General features: G+C 39.6%; 1 protein-coding gene across 1 annotated transcript in view; it reads left to right on the forward strand.

The window, feature by feature from the left end:
• LOC124154686 (DNA-directed RNA polymerase I subunit RPA2) overlaps positions 1–24,142 on the forward strand; it is a 155,598-nt gene extending 131,456 nt beyond the window's left edge. The window contains exons 16-23 of the mRNA XM_046528563.1: positions 2,098–2,210; positions 2,535–2,673; positions 2,756–2,912; positions 12,287–12,418; positions 12,870–12,997; positions 20,852–21,016; positions 21,987–22,121; positions 23,865–24,142. Coding sequence (XP_046384519.1) covers positions 2,098–2,210; positions 2,535–2,673; positions 2,756–2,912; positions 12,287–12,418; positions 12,870–12,997; positions 20,852–21,016; positions 21,987–22,121; positions 23,865–23,996 — 1,101 coding nt within the window. The 3' untranslated portion in view covers positions 23,997–24,142. The remainder of the gene's footprint in view (positions 1–2,097; positions 2,211–2,534; positions 2,674–2,755; positions 2,913–12,286; positions 12,419–12,869; positions 12,998–20,851; positions 21,017–21,986; positions 22,122–23,864) is intronic.
• The last annotated feature ends 751 nt before the right edge of the window (positions 24,143–24,893 follow it).

The following is a 24,893-nucleotide window of genomic DNA, read 5'->3' on the forward strand; positions in this document are numbered from 1 at the left end:
AGGTTGTTTTTTGTTTATTTTTCTGAATGTGGACATTGTTGTTGATAAGAAAAAATTGTCAAGAGATTCTCCTCTTTTTATTCAGCATTTTTCTAAATGTTTCACTCACGTTGACTACTTCTTTTCATTTCTTTATAATTCTTTTGAGAAGTTCTTGAGGGTTTTGTCTAATGATTAGCCAACTCATTCGTCAACATTTAACTGTATTAATTAATTATCCTCAGGACATAGGCCTAACATCAACAACATTTATGGACAGTAAAAAATTAATTGCTTTAAATAATAATTTGATGTTCAATAATGATGTTATTGGTGTGCCCATGCCATTAATATGCTTCTTTGTAAATAGAAATTGTTGGTCAGACAACGCTAATTGTTTGACCTAACTCTCAAAAACTTTATAAATGAAATTCTATGATTATTTTTTTCCAAGGTCAGTGTCTGAGTTTCAGAGATTAGCATATATGTATGTATCTATTACGACTTGGAATGCTTGGAATAGTCTGATATTTATAGGCCATTTTATGTGGTGAATTTTCATTCAAATGATCATGCAAATGACCATCATTCACTGTGTAAAACGGAAATTTCCGACATTCAAATGAAATTTCGAGCGTATTCTAATTTGCTTGAATGATTCTGTGAATGATATGAGCGCATGGCATCTATCTTGCCACTGGCACCACCTCGGAATTTTAAGATCATATATAAAAACTTTGAAAGCACTGTTACCCATGCGATTGCTCAAATAATTAAAATGTACTTTGAAAGAAGGTAAATTCCCGAACATCAATTCTCTAAGTGGGTAATTCGGAAATAACATTTGGGATATTTAATGAATCATAATATCGTTTTTCTTCAAGATTATATCAATATTTTGTCTTTATGATTATGTATATCAATTTGAACTTGCAACTATTTTTCGTTTTGAACGCTAAGTTTGGGGTGAGAGTGCCAGTTCATGACAAAATCTCTGTTTCTTTGGCGAACACATTCTAACAAAAACGAGCTATATCATATTGGCCCACCTATGAAGTCACACCCTCACATTGTTGCCTATTGTTGCGTAAACGTTACCCCGCCGGCCTCGGTGGCGGCGGGGTAACGTTTACGCCTGCCAGACAAGAGGCCGCGGGTTCGAGTCCCGCCTGGGTAGGTTTCGCCGGTCCAGGGCATGGTCGTTTGTGTGCGTTTACTTGTTACATTTGTTGAACACCCCGGTGTAAAATGGCCAATAGGAGCTGTATCCGGTTGTTTGAGAATAAAATAAAAAAAAATAAAAAAATAATTCAAGGGGCAGATCCCATAACCTAGACTATGAATGTCACAGTCCACTTTCTTTCCCTGCATCAATATTTAAAGAACAGTGAATTCTCTGTGGTGTCTAATTTAGGTACTCATGAAAACTTTAATTACGCACAATATCCCACAAGATATCTTGAGAGCATTCATATCCTTGCGGTAATTGGGAAGTAGCAAGCATTGAGATAACATTGAGCCAACTTAATGGTAGAAAGCACGAGGACACTCCTTTGGAAATGTAGCAGGCCCCTTCCTTTTTTCTCTTGGCCACACCTTCCCTCTCTCACCTTAAGGAATGGCCTTAGCTCAACGGCTGCATTTTGTGATGGCTGTGCACCTGACAGGACCCCAAACATAAAGACCCCTTGTCAACCAGCCTTCACCCCTGCAGAGCCTTTGCTCTAAGCTCATTGTGGGTTTTTTTTATTGGTGCTTCCCCTGAATGGTAACAGACTTTAATAACTGCTAGACTTTATTTCATCAGAGCATGTCTTCTCTCTTTGTTGATGGATGGTGTTGTTACACCCTCTAACTCCACTGACACCCCTGTCACATGACTTACAGTGTGGTATGTAGATGTAGATGAATAATGACAAAATGGAGCCGTAACTCTTCTGCGGAAGATTTAAACTATGTGGCTGTCGTATTTAGCCTTAATGTTAGCTTAAATTTGAAAATCATGTACATCTATAAAGGTGGCTATAGAAATTTCAATGGAAGTAAGGTTTGTAACAACCTGCTAATTCACTTGGACTGGAAATGGTAATTTTTATCTTATTCTCGTTTTTTTTCCAGGCCAGTTCTGAGTTCTCCAGGGATCCTTCAAAGCCCAATCTTGAAAATTTTTTGGATGCAGATGGGTTGCCATATGTAGGCTGCAGGCTGAAAGATAAAGATCCCATGTATTGGTGAGTATGGCTCCACTTCAGTGTTGTAACCATGAGTATTTCCACCCGCTCTTCTTTAGAATAATAATCATAGTAATCCAGTAAAAAGAAGACAGGGGATTTGAAATGGGAAAGTCTTGTCCTTGGCATCGGGGAAATATTTACGTCATGATGAGAAAGTTAAAAGAACCATAGCACTGGCGTGGCTTTGCATTTTTGTGACTTTCATTTGGCTAAATTAGTTTTTGTCCAGTCAAAATGTAGTTTTGCCTGGAAAGGTTTTGATATCTTACATGTTTTTTTTTTTAAATATGGTCTTTTTTATCCCTTGACTATTTTTCCCAGTGTGTACAACAGAGATTCGTGTCGTTACAAAGTGACATCATTTCATGGATCGGAGATGGGCCAAGTATTAGCTGTGAAACTTTGTTGTCATCCTAATTCGGAAAAGGTGAAAATTGCCAGCATCATATACAGCATACCTGTGAGTATTAAAATTGTCGTACTATTCCTCTCAAGTGTTCAACCTTTGATTTCATCCATTTTGTTCCTCTTTTCCTCTGTAGCGAGTTCCCACTGTTGGAGACAAATTTGCCAGTCGAGCTGGGCAGAAGGGGATTTGCAGTCAAAAGTGGCCAGTTGAATCCTTGCCTTTCACTGAGACGGGGCTGGTTCCTGACATCATTTTCAATCCCCATGGATTTCCATCCCGAATGACAATTGGTAATGAAAATGCAAGTTATAATGGCAATCATTCAGTAGTAGTAGTGGTGGTATTAGTTTAAAATTCGAGGAATCAAGTGAGATGGAGTGGAATTGATTCATAATGAAAGATGATTTGCAATTTTACCTCCTCACTGTATAAAACTTCCTCACTTATGAAACTTTTTTTGGTTTTCCGCTGAAAGTTTCATTAGTGAGGTTCTACTGTATATTCATGAACCTGGATTAATATGGGATTAAGCAAATTAAATCATGGCTAAGATAGAAGATAACATTATCAAAATTAAATGAATCTTCAGATGGCAATGATAAAATTGAAGAACAATGTGTACAAATCATCTGCTTTGCTAAAAAATGCACTTCGACGATTCAGCATCCGTCAACAGATTCACTCCTTGGAATCACTTCGATGAAATTGATGGATTCACTTTCAGCCACATTTCGTTACCTCAAATTATCCAAGTTCTTACCTTTACCTTCAGACACAAATTTGCCTTTAAATCGGCATAATGAAGCCATCACTTCAGCCCAAAGGTATATTTAATAACTTAAGGCTAAGTGAAGTGGATAATAGAACGAGTAATATTGTCACAATGCAAAGTAACTCAACGAGGTAGCGTAAACAAACAAAGTTGCTCAACTGGTGTGAAACTACGATATGTTGACAGCGTTGTCGAGTTTGTGGTCAGCAATTATATGTAAGTCATTTTTCCAAATTAGGATAAAATTAACAGAGCAAAAGCTCTCACTAGTTAAGTTCTTTTTATTCATCACAAATGATATAGTTATGAAGCTTTACTGTATTTCCAGAGAAAGTTTTTAAATTCTTCCAATACCTAAGAATCAATATAACAGCCATTCTTCATATCACAGGATTATTCAATTTTAAGTCAAATACATGCATTGTAGAGCTATTTTGATTGATTTAAAATTACTTTTAATTTTTATAGATGACACATTTAGCCATAATAACTGGTTGTCGAGTTTATCTAACTAATGAAAGTAGTGTTTCGAAGCGCTGGTTCTACCTTAAGAACTACTAATTATTACAAATCTAGGTATAGAAGCATATTAAAGTGTATATATCATTTATTATTATTATTGTAGTATTCTACTGATTAAGGTAGGTTTCAATGGAGAACTAAAGAAGAGATGTGGGAGCCTCCTTTTCAATCTATTTAAAAATCCTATTATTTTCCTTCCCTCGTTTACCTAATATTCTACCCTCTATAAACACTGACTTCAACATCCCCTCACCGCTAAGTACTCGCTCCATCCACACCTTCTGTCTCCTCCGTATCTCATCCAAAAGCTGCCTCTCCTCACCCACCATATCCAGCACTTCGTCGTTCCTTTTCCTCTCCGTCCATTTCACCTTCTCCATTCTTCTCCATACCCACATCTTGAATGCATCCAATCCTCTCTCGTCTTCTTTCCTCAGTGTCCACGTTTCCGCATTGTAGAGCTACACTCCAGATCTAACTCTTCACTAATCCTAGCAACCTACAGTCTGGCTGCCGAGAGTTATCCGATGACAGGCAGAATGGTCCTAGGTCAGGGAAGGGGGCAAGGTTGTCGGGTAAGAAAGGGAAATGCCTACCTCACATGTAAACAAAATGGTTCCACGAAGAAAGGAGCAGGAAGGGAAGACTAGCGTGAAGGGCCCAAAGGAAGAATCACTTGTTTTGTTGGTTCGAAGAAAGGGCTTGTTTTGGTGGATCAGGCTTATTTCAGTACTCCATATGCATTTGACAACGTTGTATGGGTAGACGAGTGTGTGAGGTGCGTTTGGGGGACAGGGATTGGCCGCAAACTGTGCTGGCACAGGGTTTTCCACCCCTCCTACTGTGCTGTCATTGGACAACTCTTGCCGGCCAGACTGTATGCAAGGAATCAAGGAGTACAGTTATCCTGCAGAATGCAACACTGCAACAACTCGCGATCGTGGTGAACTGATCGAGCTGGACTTGCGACGCATTCTGAGCCGAAAAAAATAGCTTCCCGCCTAAAGTAAGGGTGAGCGTAACGCTGAACAGTTCCTAAATTCACACCGGATTCAATGACTCTTTGCTCGGATTGTGCTCAAAGTGCGAGTTCTATACGCCACACCACGTAGCATCGCCCAAATCGAAAGGTGCCAATTTTGCAATTTAACATTTTTGAATGCTTGTATCTCTGAAAGTTCGTAAATCAAATGTTTGTATGAAGAGGACTAACTGTACGTCCAATTTACAAGCCAAATTTTTATGAGTGGGTCACCATGACTCCACAGGAATGAAGCTTGATGTTGCATGTACAATGAATAAAGAACCATAATTGATGCTCTTGAGCACAGTAAAAGAGAAGAACTTAAACTTGGCGCGTTTATTAAAACTTAGCGTAGTGTATATGAGCCTAAATGCTGTTGCTTATTTGAGGAACTTCGTAATAAAGTTCATTTTGTAACCGCCAGGACTGGGAATAATGTTTCACTTACTATAGCTTGGATAGGCCTTTTTGTCAGGACCACCGATTTGCTCCGTAATAATAGGAACTTTGTAATAACGTTATTCGTATTAACGAGGGTCTACTGTACGACTATTACCATTATATGTCTCTTTGTTGTTCACCAATTAGATTAGCACTTAACCTGGATCCGCCCAAAATATTTTTTTTGAGATTAATAATTCATATTCTAGGGGAATGGTAAGGGTCTCATTGTTACTACATTCTGAAAATATTACGTTGATCGGTTGTGTAGTTTCCGAGATACAGGCTGTGACATAAATGTCACATTGGGCGGATCTGTTGTCTTTTGGTGCAAGGTAATATTTACCCAGAAATAGCAAATATTTTTCGCATTTGAGCTGCACTGTTCGTTTAAATGATAAAAAACACTAGAAAAACACATTATTAATTACGTACACTATTTTCAAGATTTTGTTTAAATTTAAAGTAAATTGTTTAAAAATTTAGCAATCATTTTCAGAGTTCCATTGCCCGCGATTCATAAATTTTTCGATGGAAATTGTGATGTTTTGAGATGTACAAATTTTCTGGATTTTTTCAATGTTATTTCACAAATGTGGGGTATATATAAATTTATAATGTTTATATTATAAACTTGTCAAATACACATCAAGAAAAATTATTTTAAATTTATGTAAAGTTTTCGGCAGGAGTGTTATGAAATTACAGAACCTTGAATTGACACAATCAATAGATTTGTTCAAGATACATTTAAATAATATTTTTGCATGGCTAACAAGTAAAACAGTTGAAAATGCATTTCTCAAATTTGGAAAATACATAGAATAAATATACATGTTTGAAATATATTCTCACAACACATAAGAGTGTAATACAGTATAAAATTGAATGAAATTTGAATCAATTTGTTTCAAATAAACAAAAGATTGATTTAGAGTTCAATGCCGGCGTATACGTACCATTTTGAGTGGTAAGTAGTAAAGCAATATTTGTTCTCATTACATGCATCGCATGCAGTGCATTTGACGGAAGCGCAATGTTCTACAGCACGGCGACGCCATCTTTTGTTATAGTAAAACAGAGACTAATTGATCATTAGCATCGTAACATATTTCACAGTCTGCCTCTGTTGAAAATGATGTAGTACGGCGGCTATACTTGGCTTTTCATCGATGTACGGTCAGTTATTTTTGCACTATTACACGCCTAATTGTGGCATGCAAGGACCAGATTTCGCTTGTGAACAGATTGTGAACAGCTTCAGATCGTGTACAGCTACATCCAAAAGCCAAGGAAAAATATTCCACCACCAAAACTGATTGTCTTCCGCCGAATGAATTGCATGCAAGGATGGATACCAAAATACGCAATCATACTCCTGCCAAACGAGTTTTCTCAGTGGGAAAAATCCCCCTGAAACGTTCTTTCGATTTTGTGATCTACGGCGAAGCTCCCACAATTTGTCTATTATGTCGGGTATCGTATTGTCTGCACAGTGAACGTATTTTTTTATCACAAGGAACCTATTCCTTTGCTTGACTACGGCAAGCATTGAGTTTTAAACATCCCCAGAATCTTCCCAGAAGCATTGCTTGGATGGAACCTTGTTACAACCCCATAACAGTAAAATTCGTATGAATATTTTCATCTCCTCTATACTGATACTAGGAGATGAAAAAACAATAAACGTAGTATTATTATCTGTTTCTGCTGTGAGAAAAAAATGTCATCCGAAAAAAAACCATTTCAAAATTTTCTACGCATGATTTTTCCCTCAATTCAGGAAGATCTGTTTCGGGAATAACCTATATCTTACAAAAAGATCTTCCCATCGTCAATTGGCTGCTTCTATTTTTACTTTTTTCTGTTGGAGAAGTGATGTACGCTTCGTTGACTTCGAATCCTTTGCCTTACGTGTAACTGGTATCGAAATTCTTCCGGAATTCTCTTGAAATTCATTAGTATTATCATTATCAAGCTGCAAAACAAGCTCCACTCTTGGCCGAAGTTGTCTTCCCGTTAAATTTTCCACAAGTCCACTAGCCTGGTCATCTGCAATGTCCTCATCAGTGACGATTGCTGCTTCTGATGGCTCAAGGTGTATTGATTATACTTCGTCAAAGTCTTCGTTTTCCGGAAGTTATTTGGCTTCACACAGTGTAATATCTCTGAGCTATCGATATCCCTAATATTAAAAATTTTAATTCAAAAGTAATTACCGGAATAAAAGTTAATAAAATCAAATTTATCGATTAATTGATAAATAATAAATATTTTGGCGGGAGTACGAAGGAAAAAACGTTGAAAATGCAATAAATTATAACTAGAGCATAAAATTCGAAACTTTGAAGATTTGCATAGGGATCCGCCCAATGTGACATTTATGTCACAGTAACATTTATCAGAGTATATTGCAGAAATGGAAAGCAATACCAAACATATTAATGTATTATTAATAATATTGTATCATTATGTTGATGCATACCAAAAATTGTCGCTGCAGCGCATATAGTTAATGAAAAAATTAAATATTTACACAAAGCGAACGTCCATTTTTAGTGTCTAGGGAAGGCACCTAAGTACCAGGGGTACTTAAAGGATACGTCATCACTCTCACTTGACAACTCTTACCTTTAATTGAAGCACCTAGCTTCCTCTTTCTTATAAGGTATAAAACACAACAATATACCTGTGCCTGAGCGATGCAAGAGCCATTACAGTGGAGCGATACAGGGTTTGACATTTTTGTTACATTGGGCGGATCCAGGTTAAGGTAGCTCATTGTGCATTTGATTCAATTCGACGACCCAAGTTAGGCTGTCTTCTCCTTGGCATTGTTATTTTGATGTTGTCGTCCTTGGCATTAAAATTTGAATGACTACCACAAGGAGTGAATGAATATATATTTCACTAAAGACGTTAAAAAGCAAGAAGGCTCTATAAAAAAATTTAAGATCGTCTTCAAAATTTTATTTTCCTAGTAAAAATGTTTAAATAACACATTGTTAAAGAATGCATTGTCGACCAATTTGTCAAAATATATCAGGCAGCCACTGGTTCTTTCTCCAGGGTTTGATTTAAGAAATTCAACAATTTACCCTATCTGTGTGTAATCTATCCTTTTTTTTGGCAGAAATATTGCTTGTAGTACTGAACAGGTGTCCACTGATGTTGATTTTGAAGGGCTGGGTAAAATATGCTTGGAGCACAGCTTACATACTACTATCTAGATAGTTGGCATAGCATCAGGATCAACAGGAAACTCCCTCAACTTCTGACAACTTCTCACGACATCATCTGTTAATTTGTTGTACCCTGTGAGTCTGTTCAAAATATATTCTGTGATGTAGTTTGAATTGTTACTTTAATTGACAACTAATTTGCATGCTTCACCATCACAGTTCGTATAACCTCAACAATAAACTGCTCAACAAGCCGGTTCAGCCACACCATGGATAAACTGACCAGCCTTGAGCTAGCGCAAACATGTAACGCAGGGTTGCATTCTGCAGGATAACGATACTTTTCGCTGCCTTGCATAGATTTACCTATGTACGAGCAACCTCTCATAATGCATCTTGTTGGTATGTTGAAGAATTACTGTGTATGTTCACGATTCATTCGTGATAACACTTTAAGGCGAAACGTTAATCCACCGGCCTCCGTTCACGGCACAGGCATTGGAGAGTCGTCTCGTCTTAAGCTGCCTGAATTTTACGCGAATGTCGGCCATTGAAAAGTCTTTTCGTCTGAAAGCGGCCGCAATGTAGCATTGTTTGTATTTCATGCCGTAGATGGCGCATCGCCGGGCCGGATTGAAATGGGTGCCATTGCAAAACCGAGTGCTCGTTGTATCCAAAGGAGTTGAATAAACCCACCCAAGTCTCATAATCGTTCGTATTGATAGTTTTTCTTTTGTTTCCGTGGTATTTAACGAAGTTAAACTGGTAGAAAGTCATTATCAAGCACAATATAATTGAGTATCAACATATTTAAAGAAGGAAACGGGGGATTTTCATTTTTGTAAAATAATAATTCCCACAATTTCGATGACTTTATTCCCGTTCTTGTATTTTTTGATTGTGGAAGAAAACTGTAAAAACAGCGTAACTAGTCGGAATCAATATGTTTGGTATGCGGTGGAAGTTTTTGGATAATTTTGCGAATACATCATGCCGACAATATCAGTTCTGTTGAGTTTTCGAATGTTTAACCAGTACATCAGTGAGTTGAGAAAATCGGCCGATAGAATCACTGAAATACAGCATGATTTGGTGGTCAAAGATATTTCTCGCAAAGGTATTTCTCCCCACTGGAAGTGTAGTCAGCTTTCGTATTTAACATCACTCTGTTCATGGGCAGTCCTGCAGACCTTTCTTGACAAAACCACTTGAATAGTGCAGATTCCATTTGAGGATGTTCCCCTTGCCGTGAATACCTATTTTTGGCTGCTAAGTGTTCCTAGCTCATTCACTTCTGCACGAATTTTATCTTTCTTTGATATTGTGAACTAGGTAAATGACGAGACACCAAACTGCCTCCCAATATCAGTCTTTAAAGTCCAGCTACTTTCGCACTCGTCTGTATTTTCAATGCCCAAATATTTTTCGTTTTCTGGACTTCATGTGCTTGCGCAAACCACCTGACACTACTACGCCCCTGAGACTGATTACAGTCCACCCCTCCAAGCGAGCAAACTCCACCCCTTACTCCAACACTCCGTTGCTGTGTGATTGGGTGCATCCAGTCGACGGGATGGCAGAAGTGTTTCAATCGCTCTCTTCTGCTGAATGCTGAGGCCCCATCAGCCAGCCCTCTGCCTTGGAACATGCTCGAAAGGATCGGGTGCATAAAGCATTGGGTTCACTCCTCTATACAGTCTGGCCACCGAGAATTGTTTGGGGTAGGGGGTGAGGTTGCTAGGGAAGAAAGGGAAACGCCCACGTTACACGTAAAAAAATGCTTCTGTGGAGAAAGGAGCTGGAAGGGACGACAACCTTGACGGACCCAAAGGAACAATCCCTTGTTTTGGTGATACAAAGAAAGAGCTTGTTTTGATGTTTCAGGCTTGTTTCTTTGCTTCATGTGTTTGTTACAACTTTGTATGACTAGGCGAGGGTGTGAGGTGCGTTTTGGGGGCAGTGATTGGCTGCTAACCGTGCTGGTGGAGGGTTCTCCGGCCCTCCTATTGGGCTGTCAATGGACAACTCTCGCTGCCTGAGTGTTTGGGATAGCGGTTGGGAAGATATAAATATTTTACTTGATTTACAAAATCCTCAGTTCCTCCGCAAAAATATCCCTGGGTAGTTAACATAGCTACGTTAAAAGCACCGTATGGGAGCGGATTAGGGAGGATGCATAAGCTGCGTCGTAAAATTCGGGTTGATTACTCGGTGGTGATGAGTCCTCGCTCGATAATCTACGGTTGATTACTATTTTACCATCTTGGTAATAATTTTGATTTTCCTACGTGGCAATAGCTGAAGATGTCTTGACCGCACTACATTCCCATGCATAAATGAAGCATCAAAATATACATCGCAGGATAGCATGCAACGACAGGTAACGTTACCCTAGCTTTCCATAACTCAAAAGCCTACGTAAGGGCACCGATCTAACTACGGCAATGTGCTTTCAACTTTCCATACTTGACATGAGAAAAGATGGAAGGGGTTTCACTGCAATGTAATTTCCTGTGGTTAAGACGAAGCCTATTGTATTATTATTGCAACAAAGCCAGCCAAAGAGGATGGGGGGGGAACTAACTCTCCCTCCCACTGTTATCTTTCTCCCATTCCCCTCCCATTGATAGCTGGGCCTAACAAAAGAAGAACGTAAAATGGGAGCCCGCGGAGCATACTCAAGGCCATAAATCGCATAAATGCTTGGGCATAATTGGCTTTAGGTGTAGTGGATCTGACATACATCTTGTATTTTTATTTTTTAGTTTGATAAAAAGATAATACGAAACATTGCTTGCTTAGCGGTCCATCGCCCTCAAGAAATATCTGTCGTAATACCGACCGCACACTGAGGAAGGAATTTTTTTACCTAGTTAAATCCGATTTATTTTACATGTAAAACATAGACCGTTTGGCGGTACAAAGACTATCTTTCGCTACAATGCAATTATTGTAAAATGCCGTACTCCACTGTATATGGATATGAATTCCCACCTCATCAAATTCCCTTGAGAAAGCGACCAGCATCAGTCAGGAAATGTCAGGGCCACCTAAGAATTGATGTGGCAACGTATCCCAAAAGTTTTTATTCAACATTACGGGTACCATCGAAAGTGTTAATGAAGTATTTAAACGAAATGGTTCATGAGTAGGACAAGTGTCGTAGTGCGACGGCACATGTGAAGAGAGGATCAGAGCTCTTTCCACTTCTGCTTATGGGACACTGCATTCACTGAAGAAATAATTTAAATCTTTGGATCCAAATCTGATGTTTTCGGCAAATTTGGGTCTGAAGTATCCGGTGAAGGGCAATATCCATGGATATTTGGATCCAAGGTATCTGATCCGACCTTCCCTAGTATTAATATTTTGTGCAGTCTAATTAATTAAGCTGCTATCACTCAGCAGCAACTTAAGAGGTGTTCTGCTTAAGCAGAACACTTCTTCTTCCATTACAGCCTTTGTTCTTAAATGTAGTGCAAATGAGAATCACTACTCTGCCATATTTTTTCCCTTGATTGATAAGCAGTTTCCATGAAGGAGGAGAAATCCAAGAACTCTTTGTTTTGTTCTTCATTGTCTCAAGAGAACATGGTGAAGTGCCCTGATAGATTCATCTGAATCGTGGGGTTTCTGAACCACCACAACAACTTGCTAAGTGAATGATATTTTGCTGCTGTTTAAGCCTTATGATATGCTCAATCATTTTATTTCTCCTCTCAGCTATGATGATTGAGTGCATGGCAGGAAAATCAGGAGCTTTACACGGCATGGTCCATGATGCAACTCCATTTCGGTTCTCTGAGAAAGAAGATAACATAGCCATAGAATATTTTGGAAAACTTCTTGAAGCTGGTAGGTATTTCCTCTCTAATGTAGTGAAATATTAAAATACATGTGAGCTTTCTCCTTTGCATTTTGTTTTGTTTTATGTGGAAATGTATGAATATGGCTTCACATCATGTTAAGTTTGAGTAATACTAATTAAAATCCAAAGATGAAGGGTATCATCCACAGAATAAAATAAATTGCATTGCAAAAAAAATAACTATATTTAGCCTTAAAAATGTGTATCAATTTTAAGTTATTTTTAAGTAGTTAATAAGTTAATAAACTTATTTTGCACTAAATCAGTCTACAAAGATGTGACTCTTGAGCCAATGCTTTACTTTCAAGTCATTGATTAGTTATTGATATCTCAGGCTCAATGCCATATGTGTACATAGTAAGGCACTCTTGAAAAGGCTTACTTACTTCACTGAGACAAAGCAGACGGATCCATCGAGTCCTCTTTCTATGTTTTCAGGTGGATACAGCTATTATGGAACAGAAAGAATGTACAGTGGAGTGACTGGGGAAGAAATGACTGCAGATATATTTTTTGGGGTCATTCACTATCAAAGGCTGAGGCACATGGTGTCTGATAAATGGCAGGTGAGAATTATGGATTCCTGTGCTTTCAGCTGATGACCTGGCATGGACTTAAAGTCTTCATGACATTTACCTTTTCATTACAGTCAGTGTGACCAGACAGCGTACATTTTTCCTTGCATGCAAATGAAATATGTTTTAAAAGTGTACATTTTTCTATGCAATCTAACAAGTGATGTGCATAGTCAAGATACCCTGCCGCTAAGCTACCCTGTAGCATACTTATAGGCTCTCACTGTCATAGAAGGCTTATTCAATAGTCACCTTACCATTTCTCGGTTGGTGATGATTCATGACAGGTTATTTTGACCTTGAGTCATCATGCGAGCCCGACCTGAAGCTTGCGTTTGTGGTCAGTGGCTTACCAATGCATCGGAATTATGATTACATAAAATTTTAATGCAATCCAGTGTTATATCCATTATTACATTATATTTTGCTGTAGAGCTTGGTATAATGGTTGAATTACCTATGTGTCGTAGTCATCAGCAGTCATCATCCATCCTAAGATTGGTGTGACTCTCTCCTCAGTTCTCCCATCTGATCTTAATCTTTTCACTCCATTTTACTGCTCTCTGCATCCTTCACCACCTGTTTGTTCTCTGTATCTCACTCACCCCTGCCACTCTTCCCTTCAGCATTAATTTTCATTATTCCTCTGTCTCTTTCAATTGTGTAGAAAAGCTGTAAAAGCGACTGTCAATCAAAAATAGTCTAAAAACTCCCATTAAATGAAATTCCAGGCTTGATTAAAATATTTTTTTGGCTAAAGTGTTCCATAAAAAATAGTTGCCCATGAATGCAACCTTTAACAGAGTGTTTGTTGACGTGGCTGTGGTGTAGCAAGAGGGGGTCCAGTCCCCCCCCAAAATATAAAACTACAATTATTTGCCTTCATAAAAGAAAACTAATTATTGAAAAATCATGAATTTACAAAATATTTCTTAAACAAATCAAGTTTTTTCGATTATAAAAAGTGTTAAAATTAGTTTGAAACCCTCTACTTAGCACCCTGTTTTTTTTTTTTTTCTTTCAAATTTCATTCCTCCTGGTTTTGTACACCCCCCTGAACGTAATTCCTGGCTACGCCTCTGTGACCTTGAATTTTGGTTTTCTTGGAAACTCCGGGAATTCAGCAAGTGTTGTAGAGAAAGCAGATTTTGACGGTATATGTTTATTCTCTTCTTCCTTCAGTTGAAGGCTCTCCCTAAACGAGTAATGTATCAGATCCCTTATCACACTCAGGAAAATTGGGAGGCAACTTTCACGTTTTCTAATTTTAAAATGAGATGATGATGGAAGATTTTGTTACATAGTTGTAACCTATCTTTCCCTTCCATGCCATGAATTCTTTTAATCCTCTCACTGAATTTTGATTTTGGGTACGAGTGGACGAACCCCCCCCCCCCCTCCCTTTGCTATTATTCTATGGTTGCCGCCAGTGGTGGGTCCAGGAAGGGAAGTGAGGGGGGAGGAGGGGGTAACTTCCCAGCTGGAAAGGCGGTCCAAACAAAATCACCATTTTTACCCAGTGTAAATGGGAGACACGTGGGGGTGCTATAGCCCTCCCAACCCCTCTTTAGATCCACCACTGAATGCAGCAAGTGATTTTGTGTTATATTTATCTGGGACTGTTAAAAAATTCAAATACAGTTGAAGCCCGGTTTAACGAGTGCTCATAATCCCTCAGAAATCCCTCGCTAAATCGAGCACTTGTTGTATCCAAAGGTGTTGAACAAGTCTCGTAATCGTTCCTATTTACTGTTTTACTTTTGTTTCTGTATTATTTAACCCTTTTGTGCTGTTGCCTACAATAGGAAAGCGTTTTCCATTGCTATAACATAGTAGCATGAGAATATTTGAAACCTCTCTGTGCAGTGTGCATTTTTGGGGTGGAGTTACCCTGGTACTTTGGTCCCTCAGATTTGGGACCCACCTCAACGGGGTGCCACCTCCTCCCTTACCCCAGCCACTGGTCTGCACCCTCCAACCCTATCTTAGCATGAGTCCACCGTCAACTTATGGCGTTACCAGCGTCTTTTATGAGCCAAGTGCAGTAGAACTTCATTAGTACGTTTTTGAAGGGACCACAAAAAATGAACTTGCTACCCAGGAAAATGTGCTAACCAGGCAAGTAAATACAATGGGACCTCAATCTATCGTTTTTTCAAGGGGATGGGCGAAATAAACGATGAATGCGGGAAAACGATTAATACGGGAAAGTTTGGCACGGTTGCTTATGCGACTGGAAACACAGGATGTTGGCGCGTAATAGTGATATTCTATAAAGGATTCATGCAGGAATATAGCTGTTTTCTATTTGAATATTTTATTTGAATTTTATGTAATACTTTTGGGCATATACTTGGTTCTACTAATATATCTTTCAATAATCCTTGGGAATACGACACCTCGCTAAAAAATGTTTGCTCGCCGTCTCCGCATTCACACTGCCACGACGGATTCGGCAGTCTTATTACGACCATCTCTCATCACCGAAATTCAACTGCATGCTAAAATACGTATGCTTTGCGTCAAAACTTGTGCACATCAGAAATGTATTCCGAAATGTGTTGCAGGCCTGTTTTTTCGACGGAGTTCCGAAGACGAATTGTGTCTGTGGGGTACTAACATTTTCTGGTGTAGTCTTCCTACCTCCTCGTTCGGAATAAGATTGCTTCAATACCCAAAAGCCATTACGACGATAAAAAATTTATCCTCTGGCCTAGGCTTGCTACAATTCAAATTATATTGAATTCGGGCAAAAGTGATATATTTGCGGACGACAAAATACGTCACTCTCACGGACCCGCAAACCCTTGCCTCCCCTATGGATAATCACAACGATAATCATTACACCACCATACGTCATGGAGAGAGGGTTGCTATTTTTAAATGATGTAAGGCATGTTAAATGTACCACATAAAAATTCAATCAAACAAAGGCCCATTCTATGGAACTGTACCCATTCTGAGAAGCATTCGGCATTCCGATTGCCATTAAAATATGGCATTGAAAAAGGCGTATCGAGGTACGTTATCTCCCCTTGTCAGTGGTCCTCAAGACCCAATGTCGGTCGTCCACTTGGGATGAGAAGTTCTGAATTCAACCCAAAAATAACGAGCCAACTAACGGAACATTTTATTTATTTTCTAGGAGGGAAATGTTTTCATGCGCTGATATATTAAAATTATGTTTTCTTACCTCAGTCAAGTCAAGTCTCAGTCAGCGTACTTGTACAGTTTGCTGGGAACCGTACCACTTTAACATTCCTCAAAAAAGATGTGTCTTTGGGGTGTGCTGCACAGTTATCCAAAAAGAGGATAATTTTTCTATTTTGCCCCTCCCCCCATTTGCGCATCTAATGCATGGAGGAACGAAATAAAAATTTCTGTCGTCATCCATGATTTACTGTTTGCGTAATATTTTGTCCGCAATTTTCGTACGTTTTTGAAGCACCTCGGTTTTGGCGATTTCCCTATCACAATCGGCACTTGCTTTATCCAGAAGGACATTGAAAAACAGACCAGTCCCATCCGCATTGTACACATCTCGTAGCCCTCCAGAATTGATGGCAGACTTTCCAGCCAGTCATCCGTGCTTTCAGCATTTACTTCTGCACTCTCTCCCGCCAGCTTCTTGAATACAAGACCATGTCGATTTTGAATCGACTTATCCAGCCATTGGAAGCCTTAAAATTTTCAACGTTCAATTGGGTGGCAACAATCTTCGCTTTTTCCTTTAATATCACTCCATCAACGGGAATATTAGACTCCTGTGCCTGCTGGAACCAATTGAAGAGCACCGTTTCCAATTCGGCAAATGTAGACTCCTTGCCAGTCTTTCTCTTCTTGGATGCGCTTCCACATCTGTCTATTTGCTCTCGAATCTCACTCTTCTTGGCTATTATAGAGTTTAATGTACTTTCAGGCAACCCGAGACATTTTGCAATGTCAACTCGCTTTTCCCCCGGATTCTTCAATTATTTTGAGACGATCTTTCAAAGTTCTCTTTTGCTTCTTCAGGACGGCCATGGTCCAAAGACGAATAAAAATTAAACTAATAAAAATGACACTAGGCTTCACAAAGCCTCACCGAAAACACTGGCTTTAATTCAGTGAACACAGGAAAATATGGAACCACTCGTACGAGGCGAAGTTCGGAACTGACCCTAAGCCGATTGTCGAGGGTGAAGCGTGACCAATCTGTGTGTAACAAAATATCCTGAGATGTCCCTTTGTTAGTGAATCTGACAAGAGACATTTATAGTAAGTCATAATTTATTACCTGATATTGCTTCCGGAAAAAATGTTGTATCAACGGCCGAGAAGCTCAAATGCAAGGGTATTGAGTTTTGTCTGCCTCCTCTTATATGAAAAAGGTCAGTGGAGGAGAAAGGAGGAGGGGTGAAATACTTTTCTATCATTCTCGGGTAACTTGATATTTCCTTTCGAAGCTAATGAGTAGAGGCAAAGATTATTGGTGAATAAAAACTGTGAATTTCGTCATAAAAATCTGTCAATTTCGGTTTAAAATTTCGTCATAAAATTTCAATTTCGTCACAAAAAATACAGTTTCGTCATAAAAATTCACTTGTTATATATACCTTTTTTATCCTCAGAACAATAATCCTTCAAAGCAGAAGAACCAAGAAGTTCTTGAGTTTCTGTGAATGATAATATGAGGACATTAGCAACAATTGTGCTTAAGTCCTTCACATCAGTTGTCAATATACACCTTGTGTTGAATAATCTTCCCATGGCTGTAATAATGTTCCTCCCTAGGTCACTGTATACGAGGAAGGACAACTTCATATTAGTCTTTATGCCTATTTGCTTCAGGACCTCACACATGAAAAGTTGCACAGATATTTTGAGAATATTAAGAGAAGATTCATTTTCTTTTCCAAACTGTGCATTGCTGACTAGGGTAAAGGAATTCAATAAATTAAGGTTTAGTCGGTTCTTAAATTGTTTTGGTTCTCGATAGATACCAGTCTGGTTCTCCCCCACGGTTCTCGATACTCAGTTCCAAGCATGAACTCTAATTATCTGAAATAATGGCAAATTTAAATGAACAACCACAAGAAGTGAATGAAAATAATTTCACGAAAAATATTAATCAGCAGGAAAGCTCTGTAAAAAAATGCCTCCATAATTTTATTTGCCAAGTAAAAAAGTTAAACAACACGTTGTTAAGAATGCATGATCGACCAATATGTCTCATTACATCCGGCAGCCACTGGTTCTTTCTCCAAGTTTTTTTGTTGTAACTTGTATGTCAGATCAAAATACATTCTGTGATGTAGCTAGCTTAAATTTTGGCTTTAATTGACAACTTATTTGCATGCTTCACTGTCACAGTTCTTATAACCTCAACAGTAAACTGCTCAACACGCCGGTACAGCGACGCTGGATAAAATGAGCGGCCATGAATTAACGCAAAATTGTAATGCGGTGTTGCATTCTGCAGGATAACCACCCTTTTCCACTCCTTGCATGGGTACATCAAATTACGAATAGGCTCTTGAAACGCATTTTGCTCGTATGTCGAAGAATTACTGTATGTATACATGAATCAATCTTAAGACCACTCTCAAACGAAACGAATTTCCGCGGGCGCCGTCCACGGCATGGTACACGGCATGGTTGCTGAGAGTCGTCTCGTCAGAAAGCCGCCTGAAATTCACGTGAACTGCGGCCGGCGAAAGGTCGTTGTGTCTGAAAGCGGGCTCAATGTAGCGTAGTCTATATTGCGTTCAACGGACCGCACCCCCCGTTGACGGCGCATCGCCGGGCCGGATTGAAATGGGCACCGTGCCGCTAACGGCGCGATTCGACTAGTTTGAAGACATCCAGAGAAAGTCAAATGAGAGAACGTCACCGTGCTGTGGACGGTGGCAGGCGAAACGTCAGCTTGTTTGAAAGCAGCCTACGTGGCCGCAGCCATGGAAGAAGGAGGAGATAATATCCTCCTCCTCCTTCCATGGCCGCTGGTACAGAATGTTACAATGTTGGCGAGAGCGACCAACTGACGAACCCTTAAATTCGCGAGTTAGCAAGCAACTCTCAGAAGAAAAAAGAAAACATGGACGCCATGCAATCGGAAAGTCAAATATGCGTTTTTTTTTTACTTTTTGGCCATGAATATGCTGCAGACCATTTCGGCTTTGGACGCCAAATTCAAATCCTCGCCACAGTTCCGAGCCGGTTGCAAAGCACCGACTTTATGCGATCGGTTCTTGAAACCGGTTTTTAAATAGACCTTGAAGTGACGGGGTATTTTTCATCGGCATTGGTAGAAAATATCGCGCCAAATTCGCAGAAAAAGTGCTTAAACGCAAAATTTCGCGGAATCAAGTGAATTTCGCGCAGCCTTGGAAATTTTGCGTTATAATTCGCATTTCGCGATTCGCAAAAATTTGGTGCCCCTACTAATGAGTTATGGTCTTCGTAACACGAACCCGTCGTGAAACGTGACCCGGGTTGTTAAATGCCTCTTGGTTGGTTTCAGAGAGGAAGAAAGAGCCAGAGGGGGGGGACGAGGGCTGATGGGAGGGGGGGGGGGTAGCGGATTGTGAGAACTATGCAACGTAGACAATTCCACGGCCCTGAGCTGCTCCCCATGGTGGTTCCATCTCTTGGGGAAGATTCGTACTACGTACCGGTCGAATCCGCGAATGCCACATTGTAAATACGTCGTTTCATTTTTGTCAAATGATGAATGCGGGTAAAAAATACATCGGGACCGTGATCTGCGAACGATCAATGCGGGAAAACGATACTTCAGGGAACGATAGATGCAGGAAAAAATTACATTGTCTTTATGGGACTTTTTTTAGGACCAGGGACGGCGAACGATGAATGCGGGAACGATAGATTAGGGTTCCAATGTAATAGAAATTGGGGTCATGGCAATCTGTGGAAAAGTCATCATAACTACCATCATAACTACGACTACTGACTGAAGTTCTTGTAGGATCGCCTTCCTGATTTCTTTTCACATTTAAAATCAAGAAAATTAGTGCTAAAATGCCAAAAAAAAACCATGTGAACGAAAATCACAATGTTTTCATTGATTTCCCAGAGATAATTACTTAAAATCGTCGTCATTCTCCCATGATTTGTCGTATGTGTATTAAGAGGACAAGTGTAGCTAGGTCATTTCCTCTTTCTCAGAGATTGCTCGTAGAAAGTGGCGTTAACCCTGCATAAATAAATTGGTTGTTTTAAAAAATAATGAAAATTGGACAACATCCAGGATATGCACCTGGCGTGTGTTGCCTAGGCATTACTCATAGCACCACCGATGGTAGAGTTAGGGGTGGTTCCCAATACTTTGGTTGAAGAATTTCTTTTTAGATTGGGCACCAGGTGCACATTCTGGATGCACCACCAAGTAAAGGTACGTCACTTAATCTTTCGGCACGTTGGTTCTAAACAGATACAAAAATGAATTACATATAGATCTAATAGTCCCTCAAGGCATTTGGAAATCAACAATTTAATGGAACAATTCAAGATTTTGCAGTCTTTTAGGTGGTTTCCAACATAGAATGTCCTTTCCTCAGAAAATGTTTTGAAGAATTTATGTTCAATAATTGGGTTGATTACCATATTCTAAGAAGTGCTATTGTTTGATTTGGGTTGGCTGTCCCAAAATACATATTTTTTTTAGCAGCATGTCCTTTGATTTCATATTTAGTGATGAATCAAAGCAAGGAAAGGAAAGGGGTGGCCCCTGTCAATAGAATTAGTAAAATGGAAGCGTCAGCAAGATATTTTTTAAAGCGTTGAATGTGTTTTGTCTCCAAGAGTTTCACTTTCTTGTGTGTGCTCCGTGTCTCCTGCATTTAGGTTCGGAGTACAGGCCCAAACGACATCCTGACTCGTCAGCCCATCAAGGGTCGGAAGAGGGGCGGAGGGGTGAGGTTTGGCGAGATGGAGCGAGACGCCCTCATCTCCCACGGCACCTCCTTCTTGCTGCAGGATCGTCTCTTTGAGTGCTCCGATAAGACCCAGGTGAGGCTCCTTCCTATGTTGTGTATAGATATGTACACCTAGTGAACTCTCACTCTCAATTAGTGACTGGCTATCTAACACTTCCAAAAATGGTAATGCGTACATACTTAGTGGGACATCATTTTCACTGGAAATCTCAGTATAATTTTAAAACTGACTTTTGGATCTTCTGTAGTGTCAATACATATGTTTAACAGAAAAGGAAGTGACATGCCATTTTCTGCTATTCACAAAGTCACATTACCCTTTTCCTGTCACATTTTCTATTCCTAAAAACCCAGAAAGTTGGAAGAATATTTTCTATGCTAGCACATATTACCATAGGCGGATCCAGGGGGGGGGCACGGGGGCACGTGCCCCCCCCCAGACCCTCAAAAATATGCAAGACTTTTAATACGGTTCCATTATCATTGCATTCGTTTTGTATTGCGAGGTATCCTTGTGCCCCACCCAGAACAAAATCCTGGATACGGCCTTGCTTGTGCCCCTCCCAGAAAAAAATCCTGGATCCGCCCCTGCATATTACTCTTCTCGGTCATTTCCCTTACATTGTTGCATTTTTTTAAAGAATTACTTTCAATAACCGGAGAAAAAGTGTTTCATATGTTGATGGTAAAGAAATTATGTTTAAAGTAATTTGAATTTACAAATTTATCTGCATTTTTTTTATTTTGCCTACTCTTCCTCTTCAGTAATGTTATTTGATGATTGAAAACAGAGGGTGTAGGGGTCAAGGGAAATAAAGATTTTTTTGAACAAAAGTCAGGGACTTTGAAATTGGGATCTTGTAACAACCCTACTTCTGTATGCATACCTACTTCTTTTAGTTGGATATGTGAGAGTTAGTGTCATTGACCCACCATCAAATGCTCTGTTGAGAGAGGCTGATGTAAGTTTCTTAATTGCCCTTTCCTTGCAATGCTGCCATCCACCTTCATTTTTGCATTTGTTTCTTTGGCGTCATGCACAGTTGCCTGTTTGTGGAGTGTGCGGCAGCCTCCTGTCTCCTCTTGTGCTCTCGGCCACAAACGACAGCATTCACGAAGAGCATGTGCAGGAGAAACCATCGAGAGTTTGCTGTGTCATTTGCAGGGAGACTTGCAAGGTACGAGTGGAATATTTTTGCAGATTTCCAAGGTCTCATTCATTCATTCTTGCTGCTATCGTAAGACCAGTGTCCAGTGGCCCTGCTTTTCTCCCTTCCCTAAGATTGTGCGTTCCTGTTTCAGAAATATGTACATGTTGCCATATTTTATAAAGTCTTATGAGTGAGATCACTGCTACAAGTTACCTATTTGAGGCTCTCAATTAGTAATTGCTTTGTAAGTTGGCTTTTGCTGCTATTTTGTCATGTGATCTGTGAAATTAGTGCTGAAGCTTATATTTTAACAAGCAAGGGTGTTATGTGAAGTAGTGCAACAGCCCTTCTGTTGTTAAGCCATCCCCTAATGACAAGGATTGTGTGTGGAAGCAAGAACGGTTGATGATGGCTTCATCATGATGACAAGTCTTAATGATTCTTGATTGTGTAATCAGGGGGAATGGGGAAAGGTTGAAAAATCAGCAAAATCTCTTTATGTGATCCATGGGTATGCTCCAAAATCATTTCGTTGCATTATTAATGGAGTACAGTAGACTCCCCATTATTCGGCTGCGGTTGCGGATTATCGGTGTATGATTTCACGGTCCTTCGAAGTTTTCTGCAACCTTTATTAAAAAAGGGAAATCTGACGCAAAAGCACTGCGATATTTGCATTTTTTAAATAAAATGCTGCACTGAGCTATTTATTTCCAATCAGATCCCCTTCTTAAAGTGGAATTATTTCATCTACTTGCTGACGAGGAATGTTTCATGTTTACTAGGACGTCTGCTCTAGCATTGTAGACGGCGGGGAAAAAAAACTCTTGATTAATTTTAGAATAATCTAAAATGGTTGACCAATCATATATTAAGAAAATTGTTATCTACGATCTTTAATTGTATATTTCATATTGCAAATGCACAATTATTGCCGTGGCCTCCCTCCCATGCGGGTGAATACGGCCCACAGGAACTGGAGATTTCGTCGCACTCGGGCATGTTTACGCCGTCACCAGTCAAGGCCAAACTGGAGAGGAATGGAATAGTAGAAGTGAAAGCAGTGGAAGTATAGATAGCATGAGTCATAGCCAGGCACTCGCTAGTGAAGACAATTTGCCTCAAGCCCTGGTTTCTTATAACTGTTACTGTGTGATGGCATAATTGCACGCCCCTTGCCTTCACGGGAGTACCATGTTCCTCTTTTCCAAGCATCGTGGTGCGGGATCAGCCTCAGTAATTAGGAATCTGTGTCCAGCAGCAGTTGAATCCTGTCAACATGTGCGAGACGCGACTACTCGGCACGGTGCTTGTTAGTGTAGTTTCCGACGTCCTGCAGTGGTTTCGAAGCATTTGTGCAAACCACTTTTCTGAATCCGTGACCTCGCGCGTGCATGGTTTCGAAAACCAGGTATAACATGTAGCAGTAGGAATACGAGTACAATCATGTTATCACCACGAACAAGATCGCGGTTGGGAAGAGAAAGCTCGTGACGATTCTGGAAAGCAATCTTAAACAATAGACATTGTGCCTAAGTAATAATAGATTGCTTGATTATGGTAAATTATGAAAATTGAATGATATTCAAGTGAAAGCTTGGATTACCTGTGTTTCCTGATTATTCATGCCGCCTCTCTCCAGGATAATTGCCCAGATAATCAGTAGTGTACTGTACTATGTTGAAAGGTGATGGGCTCTGCAAGGGTTTATTTTAAATGTTACTTTATTTTCTGCTTTGATTCTTGATCATTTTTGCATCCTTGTTTCAGGAAGAAGATCAGAAGATAGCTTTCATAAATGCACCTTATGTCTTGAAATATCTTGTATGTCAACTTGCTTCTGTGAATATTAAGATGACTGTGGGCATCAGAACTGATCCAACGGAGCATTGTTTGAAGTGAAGTGAGATAAGGATGGCTTGGGTGTATTGTGTAAGCATGTGTAAGTGGTAACTTTCAATATGTAAATATGTATGCATCAGAATATATATATATGTATATTTATTACCTGAAATTGAACATCAATATCACCTTGCATTTTTCATGTGTGACTGTGGAATTCTTTACAACTTGAGTATTCCAAGATTTTTCCCCTCACCTGCTAGTGTATGCTGGTCTGGCCCTCTAAGGTTTGCGACCAAGATATGTTTGCAATAGGGTGGTTTCCTATTTTCTTTAATTGCCTAAACTGAAAGATTATTGCCCCTGGAGTACATATTTGACACTTCTAGATTTTTATATGGCAATGTCTATTTTTCGCAGTTAAATGAAAAGTGAAAATTTTCGAGCATGAAAACGCGATGGTTAAGTATGAATGCTGGGAAAAACCCATGTGAAGTCATTCTGGTTCTAGCTGCTGCCGCATGAGGCCACCTTGGTGCAAGGCTATGAGCGCCGATACTGTGCCAGGTGCTAGAAGTTAAGCAGAGTACCCTGTAGCAGGTAGTGCTTGGCCTAAATAAGGATTATTAATATCCTATCAAACAAAGGAAACTTTCCAACCACTGGCAATTTTAATGGGTGATTATTAAAAAATGTTTCCCTGAGCGCTGTGCCTCATGCATTGGTAACCTCAGACGATGTAAAACTCCTGACTACTCCTATAGCATCTAGGTCCCTGTGACGTCAAGTGGAGTGGCATTGCATGGGTGCCAATCTGGCTTTTTTCAAATGAGGTTAAAATTGGCCATTAGCATTCGTCTAAACTGGGATTTCTAAAACCAAATAATTTGTATATTATGAATACACTTATGGTGGGTAACGAATCGCAATCAATGCCTTTCGTTTTCTTTGATGAAG

This window comes from Ischnura elegans, chromosome 2 (assembly GCF_921293095.1).
Source record: "Ischnura elegans chromosome 2, ioIscEleg1.1, whole genome shotgun sequence".
Taxonomy (NCBI): Eukaryota; Metazoa; Arthropoda; class Insecta; order Odonata; family Coenagrionidae; genus Ischnura; species Ischnura elegans.